At 41.3% G+C, this 16,592-nt stretch overlaps 1 protein-coding gene across 1 annotated transcript in view; it reads right to left on the reverse strand.

Moving 5' to 3' along the window:
• Positions 1–1,291: 1,291 nt before the first annotated feature.
• The window catches only part of crebrf (creb3 regulatory factor), a 37,673-nt gene continuing 22,372 nt past the window's right edge, over positions 1,292–16,592 (reverse strand). The window contains exons 8-10 of the mRNA XM_041951775.1: positions 10,874–10,947; positions 10,482–10,601; positions 1,292–9,479 (exon numbers count right to left, since the gene is read on the reverse strand). Of these exons, the coding sequence (XP_041807709.1) occupies positions 9,361–9,479; positions 10,482–10,601; positions 10,874–10,947 (313 nt within the window). The 3' untranslated portion in view covers positions 1,292–9,360. The remainder of the gene's footprint in view (positions 9,480–10,481; positions 10,602–10,873; positions 10,948–16,592) is intronic.

The following is a 16,592-nucleotide window of genomic DNA, read 5'->3' on the forward strand; positions in this document are numbered from 1 at the left end:
ACAATGAACCAGCAGCATCTTGTTTCTTTTGACTAGCATTAGGCCAGAACATAATGCAGAGAAAGTATAAAGTGACAGAATACCGAAGGACAGGAGGCAAGCACAGACAGAAGACTGGAGAAACTGTGTGCAGAATTCTTACCATCTTTCAAATCATTCTGATGATATACGACATGTTTTCTTTGAGAAAAACATTTTTGTTTATGGACAAATTTCGTTATTTGTAGCCTATTAATCTCCTAATTAACCTAATTATAGGAACCTCTGTTTCAGTGAGAAAACAACGTGTCCATGCAAACCTTTTTACGTTGTTAATATCGCCATCCACACTAACGGAAATAACTAAACCCTTCTCTCTGTGTGCATCACAGCCAGCAGCTGGAGTCTCCACTGGTTGCCAGGCAGCCTCACAGCGGGACTGGAGGAAGTCAATGCCCCGCGCCAAGAAATTGCCCGTCACATAATCCTGTAGGATTCGATGTTTGTACATCTTGCTTTTTGTACCAACTAAACAAGCAAGCTCTAACGTGTTAACCAGTCAGCTTTAAAGGTGCTGGTAGGTGGATGTTTTTACCTCTGGACAGAGCCAGGCTAGCTGTTTCCCCCTGTTTCCAGTGTTTGTGCTAAGCTAAGCTAACCGGCTGTAGCTTCATATTTACTGGACAGATATGAGAGTGAAACATCAAGTGAGAGCCAATATGCAGTCTTTGATGAATCATTGCACATTAGCACGGGTTATGTTAAAGATGATAGAATCTTTTGCAAGCTGAGTTAATTGGGAAACAATTAGCAAATCAAAAGGCATAATCTTTTTATGTCTGTCTTAAAACTAAAATGCATTCAGTTTTAGTTGAATAGTGGATTTTGCTGTCAATTTGTTTTAGGTATTTATGTAAATTAATGTATCTATTATTTATTTAGATAATTTACTTTATTGATTAAGTAAACATGAATTACTGATTGTCTTTATAACCAATTGCATCTCCAGAGTGCAGTGGCCCGATTGTACAAGAATCTCATTATCGCACATAATGAGGTAATATGACAGATACGAAAAAATCTAACAACTTTTTACGTAAAAATACATGTATTTTGTAACTATCATGTACTTATTGTCACATCACTTTTTTCCACGTCTGGTTTCACTGTGACTTTGATTCGTGTCTGTGAAGCCTCTGACTCCTGATAAAGCCTGCTTCAGTGGAAAAGCTATAAATTCTAATTGCCTCCTTACATTTTAATTTATAGGATGAAACAAATAAATATCAAAGAAATGGTATGAACACTGGGATCAGGGGAAAAAGTAATCAAATATAATTTAGGAAAAGAACATCAAATGTGCAACACACAACACAGAGTCAAAAGCATAAATATCAAACCATAATATGAATTAAAAAAAAAAAAGAAGGTTTAAACATATAAGCAGGACAGCGCCCATATAAAGATAAACATTCATGATCTTTCTGGATTCTGATGACAGGAGACTCCCTCTGTGTTCCAAACAAAGTCTAACAGGAAGTAGAACGACAGGAAAAGCTCCACCAGACACTCACATCTGTCTGTATGATCCTGCTGAGGAAGACTAGTCTACATTCATCAGCAAAGCAGCAGCAGAGTTATACCTCGCTATGTCAGCATACAGCAGTGCAGCAGTCAGAAACACGAGACTGACCAGAGTCGTCAACAGAAGGAATAATATGGCTAATACAGCTTTTTAACGCAGCCATGTTAGCACCCAGCCACAGACAGATTAGCACCACAGTTTACCTCCATGCTCAGTTTGTCGCTTCATTCGCAACCTGCGACTCAGTGCCAACACTGGCTTCAAGGAGGGTCTGGCACTTCATAATAGCAAAGTTAAGAAACGGAAAGTTCTGGTTTATGCTTTTTTGTTTTGTTTTGTTTTTCTTTCTCAAAAAGGTCAAGAGGCAGCAACACGGTGCTCCATGTCAAAACCACAGAAGAAGAAGAAGAAGAATACATTGTAATTGACAAGGTAAAAAGCAGGCCCAAGCCTCCCTCTGCCTCAGACACAGTGGAAGTTTGCTCTTCTCTACACGGACACACCAGCGGTGATAGCAGCAGCAGCCAATACAGAAAACACAATAACGTGGCGTAGTGGGCAGAGAAAGAGATAAAAACAGAACCAGGTTTCCCAAAACAACATCAATTTGTCATCTATGCTCTTCTTCAGTGATGCTTTAAAAGGGAATTTTCTATCCACACATGACAAACAGCGCTTCGCGGCTGTTAAAGGCTGATCATTATACAAAAAGTATTGATTTGGGGTTAAAATGAGGTTTTCGTTTCATTTTCGTACTTCAAGTTTTAGGTTTTGGGAAACCCAGCCCCTTGTTTCTGTAGGGAAACCCCCTCCAGACTGACAGAAGGTGCAGATTTGTGTTCTCATATATTTGATTAAGGCACCTGGTTCAGCAGGCATCATATTCAAAGTATTGTTTTTTTTCCTTGTATATGTAAAAACCAAGTGCAAGGTGAGTAACACTGTTGGTTTTTTTGACTGTCGTAGGAAAAAAGGGTGTGGAGAAAAAAAAGGGTGTGTGTGGTAATAATATACTGTATTTGTGTCATGGACACTCAAAACAAAAAGTCGAAAATCTCTTTGTGCTCATTCAATAGCAGCAAGTATGAAATCATTCAACTGAGAGTGCAGCGAGTGAACTTTGTGACGATGGAGACACTTTCTGACGATTGGCCAAATTATTTCCCAATCTGCGAACAACTCCAGACGCCACTTGATTCTCTCAGTGCGATGCAGGGATTCGGCATGCAGAAACATCATTCCCACATTTTTGTCACAGAGTACATTTCTGTATGCATCAAATTTACACAGGGAAGAATGTGAGTATAGTAAGCATACAGCCTCTGAGGATGAGGTGTTTTTACAAGCAACGAGGGCAGCCCACACGGGTTCAACAAGACAGGAAACATTTGAAATGCCTCGACAGAAGCTCAAAGCCAGACTCCAAGACCTGACATCACAGCCAGCCGGAGGTGATGTCATTTTATTTTTACAAACCCAATTCATTGAGACAAGAGTTTTCGGTAACGCTTATCTTAAAGGTCTCTAAAGGTTTAAAGGTTTCTTGGAAACAGCTACTGTAGGTACAAATAATGGGGAAAATAGGAATCTTCCCAGCAACAACAAGCTGTGTGCACAACACTGACACTGACTATTTTCACTGATGAAGCTGTGTGGGTGAACATGTTAGCAAACTTTAGCATTAGCATAGAGTCTAATATTCACTCTTCTTTTAGCTCAATTTTTGGTCTCCACCAATACCTAGGGAAAATATCTGTCTCTTTAGCTGCTTGTTGCTAACTATCGGTCTGCCGCTTGGTGCTGGGCAGGTAGTGTATGGTGGGTTTTTTTTAGAGTTTTCTCATGGAAAACAGCTGCCTGTTGTTGAGAGACCGAACCAAAAATGTGGGTCGTAAAATCAAAACAATGAGCTGAAAGATGCTAAAACGCTCAGCGGAGCTGAGGGGAACTGCAGTGTGTTTAACTGTCTGTGGGTTCAGAGTGGTCCGAGCAACACATTTCATTTACAGGTAAAGCTATCCTGTTTTTTATACAGAAATATTGATTCGTGCAACTTTAACCACAAGTAAAAAAAAAATAAACATATATGAGAATAAAGTTGTCAATAATGAATGTTTGCCAGTAGACAACTCTAATATTTTTGACATGACATGCTTTGTTTTAATAAATTAACTAAGGTGTAATTAATTAACAGAAAGTGCATCAGACACGTTAGACACGTCTCGATTTTCCCCATTATCAAATTACAAATTATTCGAAAATTATAGAAACAACAATAAAATAGGACGTTACCAAATATTTCCCCTTGTATACCAACATATATGCTGCATTTTACTAATAACATTGTAACAAATCCCACCTGATAAATAAATCAATGAATGATACACCAGAATATGTATAATGGGCAATATTTTGTACTTCTCAAATGGAATAAAGATCCTCTTTGACTGTTGGCAGTGGTATCAAATCCAGGAGTCTGACTTTTACAAAAGAAACAACGTATGCTCAACAATAATGATCACACAGATCAACAATGCAGAAAAGACCATTCTGTTGTTTAGAGCAAGAATCAATGTGAAACTTCCTCTGATTGGACCAACAGGGACGTTTGGTCGGATGACAGTTACTGAGAACAATAATCACATGGACAGTGTTATCTGTGAGTGCGTCTGAATACAGATGCCATTTTAGACTCTTGGATTATTTCTGGGAGAATGAACAATAGTCAGCACCATGTGACAAACCCCGGTTGGATCCCGGCTGGAAATCAGAGTCCGATCCTTTCATGAACAGAATGTTGAAGGTTGTGTACGCTTGAAAACCGATCTGGAGAACACGGAGAAAGTTTGTGAATTCTTGTGACATGTCTGTTGGCCTTTTTTCAGTTTGTGTAGAGAGCATTGCACTATATTGATTGACATTGATAATTCAACACACACACACACACACACACGCACACACACAAAATATTTTGTACAGAGTAAAGAATGGCGACAATAATTGGAATACATAAATATATTTTCTTTTGATTTTATATGTCATCACATATGTCAGATAGAAGAACGATATTACCCTGATTTGCTGAAGAAGAGCTTTATGGATCCACTTAGCTTTTATTGGACAAGAGTAGCACAAAGTTACACACTCTATTAGCTTAATAGTTGACTGTATAGGATTTATGTCATCAGAAATAAAAAGAATAAGGAATAGTTTTACTGGCGTGGATTTTCACTCACTCCTTGACTGTTAAAATGCCACAGAGTCTCCTGGTTTGAATGTAAAGTTGCACAGCTTGCGCCTATCATGTTAAATGTAAAAACCTGTGAGGACTCTTTCTTGAACCAGCCTCCTGATCGACAACAAAACACGCGCGCTTCTCTTGTCAGCCTCACCGCTGAGCCTCTCTACTGTCCGTCAACCAGCGGCACTTTAACCACTGTCGACCCCCAACCAGACCAGGCCAATATTGTACCTGAAAAAATGCTTCAAACACTGTCCCAAAAGATAAAACTGAGCACAAGTGGTTCGAATTTTTGAAGCCATTTTTCAGACATATTTCACCACGTCTGCTACTTCAATCAAGGTTGTTTTGAGCCAATCAGGCTGAACGGTTTTGTTATTGTTGTTGTTGTTGTTGTTGTTGTTGACCATATATTGGCAGAACAATGTCATAAACCTTGAGTACACCCAATAGCAACTGACATGTCTGCCATTTATTATTTTTGTTTGTATGCAAGTGACGTTATTTAAGAAGGCAATAAGTGTCCGGATTGAGTCTCCATTTGTAATTGGCTTGCCATACAGTACAGTGATATAGTAACTTCCCCCAAGGCGGCCCGGAACAACATCTTTCAAATGGGCTCTTCCCGGCCGCCCCAGGCTACACCCCTCCTCATTAAGTCACAAGTAGAAATCAGTTTACAAATGATAACAATATAGCTCTCTGGAGAAATGTGTCTACACTGTACATCACCCTGAAGAGGAAGCCAAAGCAGAATCAGTTTTTCCATAGGAAACCTCTACTGAAGGCAAATGAATCAAGACGCCAAGGGGGTCAGCATCAGGATCAATGTAGGGGCCCTGGAATCAAACCCTCTTTTTTATTTTAAGACCACGAACACACTATCCCCTGACCAGGAAATAGACATATCCTGTCAAGACACTGGGCTTCCCAAAGCCAAGGAATGATACGCTTTCAAGCAACACCTCATATCATTACATGGCTCCAGAAACATGTAGATCTAACCCTCGCCAGGCCATACACCTAGTCCTTGCTAGTTTATAGACCTAGCCAAGTCAGGTAATAGACCTATCCTAGCAAGTAGTCGTCAAGTACACTTGCAGCATTCACACCAGGCCTTTTAGCAGCAAATGGAAGAAAAAAATGCTTTTCTTTTTGTTTTTTGTTTTTTTTCCTTTTTTGGACAAAGTGCTTTTGTTTTCAAACATATAAGATAGAGTATTCTATACATATATCTAACATTTAGAAGATACATATTAACTTATAGTCTATTTACAAAAATGAATCACTACTAAGAAAATAGCTATGGACGGTAGGGGAGAGCAAGTCATTAGGCTACAACTAGACTAAGAAGTCAAATAAGAATCATGGATACTCATTATTCTAGTTTCAGAAAAAAGCACCATTTCTCCCTTTTTAGACAGAACAGAAAACAGTAAAAATATATATATATATATATGTAGCACTAGCTGTTACTCAATCACACGACACAGAAAGACCACAGCTCTGCATCACCATCATCAGACATCAGGGTTCATCCTGTGAAGGAGTACTTTCCGAACTCAGCCTCGCCAAACACTTTTGTTTCTATTTGCCTGCTAACCGAGTGAATTTCGCTTGAACTTTAAAATTCCTGGGAATGGCAGCGTTGCCTCTGTGGAGGCGGAAGGGAAGAAAGCATACAGGCATCATGCATTTTCTTTTTAAAGGTTGGACACGCTGCCAATCTGTGGCCTGGACAGTGTAACTCTGTGTGTCTGCGGCTGTGACTGCTCAGGATGTAAGCTGAGGGCTGAGATGAAACCCAGCAGTGCGACCTCAGAGGCAGCAGTGTCAGTCCCAGGGAACGCAAAATTCAACCGACTTCATGGTTAAAAGAGGGAATACGTGTGAAAATCTGAATGAGAACGCACAGTGCTGAAACCAGATCAGTCTGGGACGAAAATATGATGGCTTTGGCTTTCATACAGCATCTGTGACAACACTGCAGCTGGATCCTTATCTGTCCTCGCATCTCCCCGCTGTTGTCCTCTGAGTTTTTTGCTTTCCTGGACACACGTCCCTGTCCTCGCTAAAGACAGCATGTCCTCATTCTCTTTATAGACCATTCAAACTAGACCGTGGCTTCGCTGCATTGTGTTTTAAATAAATCCAGTCCTGATTCTCCATCATTTCACTCAGCAAAGGAGACCAGAGGGGTCAAGTGTCAGTTTATATATCAGACTCTCAGAGTGACTGGCTGCTCTTTTCCTCCACATCTCCTTCTCTCTACTTGGAGATCTGACCAACAAATACTTCCAAGCCAACAGGAAAGCTAGCAGGCAGTTAAAGTACAAAAATATAACAAGAACCTTTTTTTTTTTTTTTTTTTTGGTTTTTGTGTTTTTTTTCCTCTAACTCTCTCGATGCAAGGATAGGCTTTAGAAATGTGTCATGCTTAAAAATGAATCAATTGTCATGAAAAGTGGCATTTCACCATTGATAGATATATCATTAATGGTTCTATATACAGTACTTTAAAACACAATTCAGTTAATATTTTGTGGATGAACTAGACCTCTTCTACAGAAATCAAACAAGTGACACACGAACAAAACATTTTGGTTATTGTTGGTGACATTTTGACAAACAAGCAAAAATGTAACATAGCTTATCTACTAGCGCTCTTGGTTTTTGTCCTAGATAGCGCCATTAACACAATTAGCATGTGGAGGGAGGAATCAGTTCAGGAATGAAGTGCTTGCTAAGCAACAAATCTACTGGAGAAGCCCATAGATGGGGTTAATTCTTAGATTAAAAAAAAAAAATGAATGTTCCTTTTCTGTACAGAATTGGACCCAAGCTAATTTCACAGTTCAATGAAGTTCCCTGACCCTCCCACATTTCTTACATTCAATACGGCGTCAGGTAAGCTGTGCAAAACCTTACTTTAACTGGCTGGTCGCCATTTCGTTGCATGTGTCTTTGGTACAAAAAACAATCAAAATATAGTGTGCAAATATTTTTTTGTAACTCTAAACGAAAATATCTGTTCACCCTCCCCGATCCCTAAAGACAGAGTACCAAAAACCAAAAGTAATCTATTGCAGAGCCCTCCTATATACACAGACTCTGTGGCATCACGCAACGAGAGCTTCCATTTCTCTTATGTACATTCAGAATATCTTTAGACAACTGAAATACACAACAAACCCCCACAGGCGTCTCCCTCCTCACATTCACTAACAATCTCCCTCAGTGTAAAGTAGTCCTCTCCTTGGCTGGACCTCAGGGAGTTCTGACCAATCACCTCTTCTCATTCAGCCCCTCTCACACACACTCACTCAGACTTACAGAAACACACACATACATACACAAGGCACAATGAATAGAACTCTGATCAAACACTAGTATGAACACACCAAACTGTTAGCCTGGTCATCTCTACTGTACAAAAAGGGGAGCCGGTGCCGTTTTTCACTGGGAGACACTTTTATGTACAGTTTCCTAGAGGAGATGGATCACTGTTTATGTCGTCTTCATCACCGCCATCATCATCTTCCTCACAGTCTGCTCCCACACTGGCAAAATGCCCGTTTCACCCAGTCCAGTTATAACCAGCACAAGGTCAAAAAGCACCAAACTACATGCACTTCCTCTCCACGTGGTCAACTACCTCCTGTTGTTTAAGTTAACGTCGTCAAAAATAGCCATAAAGCTTCCTCCTGCCTGCCGAAAACTTCGAGCCAGCAGGATGGCTGTCGCTTTGACTTCTTTTTTGTTTCAAGCTTTAATTTGCTAAAGGTTAACTCCTATATTTTAACAACAGCAGAGCTGATTGGCAAACAGGGGATGGCATGAACATATTTAGGCCTTCAATACAAAATATTTCCTGCCACCCCGAAAACGCCTCGGAGCACGCTGCTTTTTTTTTTCTCTGCAGCTGTCTTGGCAACCAAAGCAATTTTAATCAAAGTACTTTATGAGTGGGTCAATTTAACATCCTGGAGCTAATTTTGCCATGTAAGGTGAACCTCGTCTAGGACATGATAACTGGAACATTTTCAACCTATGATGGCGTCTGACGTGTAACGATTCCTCCTCTGTCATTACAACCTCAATCTAAATTGTGTGACAGTAATCCACTGGTTACACTCCGGTGTCTGTCTTTGTCTCAACCCAGGAAGCAAACCTTTGACAAATCCGAGTCTACACAATGCTATGTTAAACACATCTGATAATCACCGGTGGATTTAGAACGTGCTACTAGCTATACACCTAACCATCCCTTGCTTTTAGAGGCGCTTTTCCCAACAGACGGTCACGATGGGTTGGGAGACAGTGACGCACTGTCCCTGCGCACAGTGTGCAGAGACAGAAAGCTTGGGTGTACGCCATACAGGTGCATGGCTAAAACAAGCACACATACATACACACAGGGAGTGGTATGTGTGTTTGTGTGACTAACAATGTGTATGTACTCTGGGTTGGAGGGGCATGCAGAGGGGAGCATAGTTACAATGGGACAGCACGGTGGTAATATTGAGTCCACTCCTCTCAGTGGACTGCGGTTTGTCTAGATTTTGGAGGTGGGGACCCGCAGGCCGACCAGTCCGCCGGTGGGATCCCCGCGTCCTGTGTTGTCCAAGATCTTGTTGACAAAGTCGGAAGTCTGCCCAGCAACAGGTGATGCCACTGCACGCACAGAAACACATTCAGAAATGTTTCGATGATTAAAAAAAACACTTTGTTTATGCAACTTACTTGTCTCAAACTAACATATATAATGTTGTATGGATGTAAGGTGTTATATATTTTCATCAATAACATTTTGTCCACATTATTTCCTTTTTTAGATTAACAGGGCACTTTGATATCCTTGACAAAGTCATTAATTGCCTCAAATTGATTTTCTGTGTTCATAATATGATGCAAAGGAACAGTTTAACTCCTCAAGCTCAATGGTACTAGAGTGATTTGCTGTCTTAATACTAGTTATGTTACTTCTTTCTTGTTTCTTTACAAATATAGGTGTTATCTTGGATTTGGAACTCAACTTCAGGCGCCACATTACAAGTATAACTAGGACAAAGTTTTACTACCTAAAAAAATAATTCCAAAGTTAAATCCATCTTGTCTCACTCAGACACTGAAAAACTGGTTCAAGCATTCCTGTCATCCAGGCAAGATTACTATAATGCCCTTCTTGTGGGACATCCTGAAAAGACTGTGGGAGGCTCCAGCAATCCAAAACACTGCAGCCTCAGAGTACTCAATGAGATAAGAAATCCAAACATATCACTCCTATACTTGGATCACTTTACTGGCTTCTGATAAAATACAGAATCTATTTAAAAACATTGTGAAATATTGATAGTGGTCTCCTAACTGTACCAATGTGATCATGCAATCATTATATCTAAAGCTTAGTTTCATAATTTAAGCCATATTTCATTATCAAATGCATTTGAGAGTTTTGTCATGATTTAGTTTCTGACAGCATTTACTTCTCACAAAATCCCATTTTTTCTGTTTGCTCTGTATTTTAAAAAACTTTCCTCTGAGGCGATGTTTGAACGTTTCCCACACAGTCAAAAAAAGTTCCTATTCCCCGTTTACAGAGACATATTTGAGACATACTCATCACATTGCGATATGTATGTTTTTGGTGAGCAGTCAGCTGCAAATGGCTCTCACCAAGTGTCTCCTGGATGAGGTGCTCCAGAGTGTCAGTCATGTTGGTGGGACGCGGAGAAGAATCCTCCACTCGGGCCACGATCTCCTCCTTGATGGCGTTGATCACAAACAGCAGCCGGTCTACAGGAAGACATGAGGGAGAGGACACACAAGAGCATTTAGCTCAAGACGATTCACACTTCAAGGCCGCATCCAGTGATTCTCAACAATCAGAAGGTCGATTTAAAATCTGACGAAGGAACAGTCACAGGTACATAGATTCTGATCGTTTTCATTGTTATTAATAGATTTAGTTTAATACATTTGACAGAGAACTACTTACATGGCATGAAAAAAATGGATCCATGAATTTGGTGTAAGAAATTTAACAAATGGGATCATAAGCAACGTACCGTACTCTGTGCTGAGTCCCCAGAGCTTCACCTTGTTTGCTTCATACTGGGCCTTCTTTTTTAAACGACAAGCTCTACAAAACACAACAGATGAGTAGAGCTTATATATGCGGAACGGGAAAGAGGACATCTGTTTATCAAACATGACATACTGCTAACAAATCAGCATCATGACTACAACTAGAAAATTCCCTCTGGGAAATTTTGAAAGGGACACGGGGTGTGTTCGAGCCGACAAAATTATCTACGTTTTAAAGTTTGAATGAAGTCTCTAGGACAAAGTATGGCCGAGCAGCGGACAATTGAAAAAGGCTGAAATTTGAGGAAATTTCCCCATTCATTTCTTATGGGAAATTTATCGCAGTTGTTTGCGTCTTACGTCGGCCTTCGATGGTCATAGCTCGAAAACCGTAAGAGATATCAAAATGTGCCGAGGGTCATTTTGAGCCGACAAAATTATCTACGTTTTAAAGTTTGAATGAAGTCTCTAGGAGAAACTATGGCGAAGCAGCGGACAATTGAAAAAGGCTGCAAATTGAGAAAACGGCAGATATCAGAGGTAGTCAGTCCCTGATTAATGAATTGCTCTCAGCTGTGTTTCTGTGGCTTTCTCCTTGTCTGTCTCTGTTGATCACCTCAGCTGTCTGTGTCTGCTTCTCTCCTCTGCTTCATGTCTCTGTTAACATGAATTAATGAACTGAATCAATAAACATGAATGGAGCTAATGCTAACGGAGCTAACAGAGCTAACACTAACGGAGCGAACAGCTAACGGTGCGAATAGAGCTAACAGCTCTAACGCTAACAGAGCTAACTGTGCTAACAGAGCTAATAGAGCTAACGGCGTTAACAAGGGGGCGGGGGGATGGGGTTTTCATTATGCATTTGTCTGTGTGTGTGTTTATGTATCTGTCGTTGTGTGTGACTGCGTATGTGTGTGTCTTCGTCTGTTTCTGTGGCTTTCTCCTTGTCTGTCTCTGTTGATCACCTCAGCTGTCTGTGTCTGCTTCTCTCCTCTGCTTCATGTCTCTGTTAACATGAATTAATGAACTGAATCAATAAGCATGAATGGAGTTAATGCTAACAGAGCTAACAGAGCTAACACTAACAGAGCTAACACTAACGGAGCTAACAGCTAACGGTGCGAATAGAGCTAACGGCGCTAACGCTAACAGAGCTAACTGTGCTAACAGAGCTAACAGAGCTAACGGCGTTAACAAGGGGGCGGGGGGATGGGGTTTTCATTATGCATTTGTCTGTGTGTGTGTGTTTATGTATCTGTCATTGTGTGTGACTGCGTATGTGTGTGTCTTCGTCTGTTTGTGTGTGTGTGTCTGCTTGAACTACACAAGCAGCCCAACCAGCTCCAACATGGAGATGTGTATAGTATATATGTGTCTGAATGTGTGTGTGTGCGTGTGTGCCTGTGTAACTTCTGCCCCACCTGCTGATAATTACCTCTGCACCTCTCCCACTGTTTACCTGTTCCTGTTCAGTTTTGACGTGCTGTTTTTAATCACTTTTTAGCTGTTGGTTAGCCCTTTTTGTGTGTGCATTTGTGTGACTACTGTCTCAACCTCTTTGGCAAAGAGCTTTCTGAAGCTGAGTTTAACTGCTTGTTGGACAGAGATTGTTTTCAAACAATGCCCTTGTTTTGACTGAGCTCGTTAAGATAATCATTCTCAGGCTGGTTGTCCTGCAGATGTGTGTGCGTGGGTTATTGACCGGTGTGTGTGTAAATGACAGTTGCACCTGTTAAACTCCTCCCTTGAAAAGCGGCTTTTTCGCTGTTGGTTTCTTCCGAACAACTTGCGATTGTGTCAAAACCGTAGCTGCTATCAAAAAACCGACTACACTGTGAGATGCGGACAAGTCTGGGCCAGATGTACGTGTGTTTTATGTCCAGATATTCTTTAGAAAAATGACAAAATGGTCGACTTAAAAAGACTCTGCCACTCAGAGAACAGGAGTTTGTATTGTATGCAGTGAGATTTGGGTTCGGCGAACCTCCTGAACTAAATCCTCTGGTGAGAGAACCGTACCTCGTATCAGAGTGTACTATAGATCATCGGACTCCCGAGAACTTCCTGAGTCCGGCCATCTCCTCGTTTTATTCCTGACACAACAACTTTTCGTTTTATGGCGATCTAAAGACAGGAGGCATTTCTGCTTTGCTCACAAAACAGCTCTGAATTTTAACATGGGACTTAATGGGAGAACAGGAGGGCGCTGGCTGCACAAAACGTCTCACTATTTAAATTCAGTAAGTCTCTCGGCTTTTTCGAGGACATCACACGAAAGAGGACAAGTTTGTCTACAAAAGATCCCAAAATTATGCGTGTAGAGTGTAATTTGTGGCCGTAGCGACGAGAAAACGAGAAGATTTTCAGATCGTTTTTAGACTCTGTGCCACTCTAGCACGCACTCTAGCACGAACATTCCGCGCAATACACACCCATTATAATCTCAAAATTTCCCGCCAAACGATCACTGTCATTGAACAGTGACTGATCAAAAACTATAGGACCAATCAAAATGTGGATGAACACACCAATAGACCAGACTTGGGTCTACATTTTAAAGTTGAAATGAAGTCTCTCGGTGAATGTATGCCTGAGCTACAGATGTTTGAAAAACTCCAATTTCAATCTTGTTTTTTTCGGCCGTCCCATTCATTTCTTATGGGAAATTTATCGCAGTTTTTCGCGTCTTACGACGCGAAAAACTGCGATAAATTTGAGAAAAGTAATAGCACACCGATCCCGAACAATACGCACGTTTTGATATATAATTTGCGAGGGTTTTCTCAAAGCTGCGGGGCGAGTTTGAGGACGAAAACTTGGAGGAAGATGAAAAATAATAACTAGAAAATTCCCTCTGGGAAATTTTGAAAGGGACACGGGGTGTGTTCGAGCCGACAAAATTATCTACGTTTTAAACTTTGAATGAAGTCTCTAGGACCAAGTATGCCCGAGCAGCGGACAATTGAAAAAGGCTGAAATTTGAGGAAATTTCCCCATTCATTTCTTATGGGAAATTTATCGCAGTTGTTCGCGTCTTACGTCGGCCTTCGATGGTCATAGCTCGAAAACCGTAAGAGATATCAAAATGTGCCGAGGGTCATTTGGAGCCGACAAAATTATCTACGTTTTAAAGTTTGAATGAAGTCTCTAGGAGAAACTATGGCGAAGCAGCGGACAATTGAAAAAGGCTGCAATGTGAGAAAACGGCAGATATCAGAGGTAGTCAGTCCCTGATTAATGAATTGCTCTCAGCTGTGTTTCTGTGGCTTTCTCCTTGTCTGTCTCTGTTGATCACCTCAGCTGTCTGTGTCTGCTTCTCTCCTCTGCTTCATGTCTCTGTTAACATGAATTAATGAACTGAATCAATAAACATGAATGGAGCTAATGCTAACGGAGCTAACAGAGCTAACACTAATGGAGCGAACAGCTAACGGTGCGAATAGAGCTAACAGCGCTAACGCAACCAGAGCTAACTGTGCTAACAGAGCTAATAGAGCTAGCGGCGTTAACAAAGGGGCGGGGGGATGGGGTTTTCATTATGCATTTGTCTGTGTGTGTGTGTTTATGTATCTGTCGTTGTGTGTGACTGCGTATGTGTGTGTCTTCGTCTGTTTCTGTGGCTTTCTCCTTGTCTGTCTCTGTTGATCACCTCAGCTGTCTGTGTCTGCTTCTCTCCTCTGCTTCATGTCTCTGTTAACATGAATTAATGAACTGAATCAATAAGCATGAATGGAGTTAATGCTAACAGAGCTAACAGAGCTAACACTAACAGAGCTAACACTAACGGAGCTAACAGCTAACGGTGCGAATAGAGCTAACGGCGCTAATGCTAACAGAGCTAACTGTGCTAACAGAGCTAACAGAGCTAACGGCGTTAACAAGGGGGCGGGGGGATGGGGTTTTCATTATGCATTTGTCTGTGTGTGTGTGTTTATGTATCTGTCATTGTGTGTGACTGCGTATGTGTGTGTCTTCGTCTGTTTGTGTGTGTGTGTCTGCTTGAACTACACAAGCAGCCCAACCAGCTCCAACATGGAGATGTGTATAGTATATATGTGTCTGAATGTGTGTGTGTGCGTGTGTGCCTGTGTAACTTCTGCCCCACCTGCTGATAATTACCTCTGCACCTCTCCCACTGTTTACCTGTTCCTGTTCAGTTTTGACGTGCTGTTTTTAATCACTTTTTAGCTGTTGGTTAGCCCTTTTTGTGTGTGCATTTGTGTGACTACTTTCTCAACCTTTTTGGCAAAGCGCTTGGTGAAGCTGAGTTTAACTGTTTGTTGGATGGAGATTGTTTTCAAACAATGCCCTTGTTTTGACTGAGCTCGTTAAGATAATCATTCTCAGGCTTGTTGTCCTGCAGATGTGTGTGCGTGGGTTATTGACCGGTGTGTGTGTAAATGACAGTTGCACCTGTTAAACTCCTCCCTTGAAAAGCGGCTTTTTCGCTGTCGGTTTCTTCCGAACAACTTGCGATTGTGTCAAAACCGTAGCTGCTATCAAAAAACCGATTACACTGTGAGATGCGGACAAGTCTGGGCCAGATGTACGTGTGTTTTATGTCCAGATATTCTTTAGAAAAATGACAAAATGGTCGACTTAAAAAGACTCTGCGACTCAGAGAACAGGAGTTTGTATTGTATGCAGTGAGATTTGGGTTCGGCGAACCTCCTGAACTAAATCCTCTGGTGAGAGAACCGTACCTCGTATCAGAGTGTACTATAGATCATCGGACTCCCGAGAACTTCCTGAGTCCGGCCATCTCCTCGTTTTATTCCTGACACAACAACTTTTCGTTTTATGGCGATCTAAAGACAGGAGGCATTTCTGCTTTGCTCACAAAACAGCTCTGAATTTTAACATGGGACTTAATGGGAGAACAGGAGGGCGCTGGCTGCACAAAACGTCTCACTATTTAAATTCAGTAAGTCTCTCGGCTTTTTCGAGGACATCACACGAAAGAGGACAAGTTTGTCTACAAAATGAGCCCAAAATTATGCGTGTAGAGTGTAATTTGTGGCCGTAGCGACGAGAAAAAGAGAAGATTTTCAGATCGTTTTTAGACTCTGTGCCACTCTAGCACGCACTCTAGCACGAACATTCCGCGCAATACACACCCATTATAATCTCAAAATTTCCCGCCAAACGATCACTGTCATTGAACAGTGACTGATCAAAAACTATAGGACCAATCAAAATGTGGATGAACACACCAATAGACCAGACTTGGGTCTACATTTTAAAGTTGAAATGAAGTCTCTCGGTGAATGTATGCCTGAGCTACAGATGTTTGAAAAACTCCAATTTCAATCTTGTTTTTTTCGCCCGTCCCATTCATTTCTTATGGGAAATTTATCGCAGTTTTTCGCGTCTTACGACGCGAAAAACTGCGATAAATTTGAGAAAAGTAATAGCACACCGATCCCGAACAATACGCACGTTTTGATATATAATTTGCGAGGGTTTTCTCAAAGCTGCGGGGCGAGTTTGAGGACGAAAACTTGGAGGAAGATGAAAAATAATAAGAAGAAGAAGAAGAAGAAGAAGAAGAAACGCGCGGGATAGTAATAAGTGACTCGGGGCTACGCCCCGAGTCACTGGCTCCTGCAGCTATGAAATAGCTGTAGGAGCCAGTGACTCGGGACGTTGCCCCGTGTCCCTAACTAGAAAATTCCCCCTGGGAAATTTTGAAAGGGA

The sequence above is a fragment of the Chelmon rostratus genome, chromosome 14, assembly GCF_017976325.1.
Source record: "Chelmon rostratus isolate fCheRos1 chromosome 14, fCheRos1.pri, whole genome shotgun sequence".
In the NCBI taxonomy this organism is placed as follows: domain Eukaryota; kingdom Metazoa; phylum Chordata; class Actinopteri; order Chaetodontiformes; family Chaetodontidae; genus Chelmon; species Chelmon rostratus.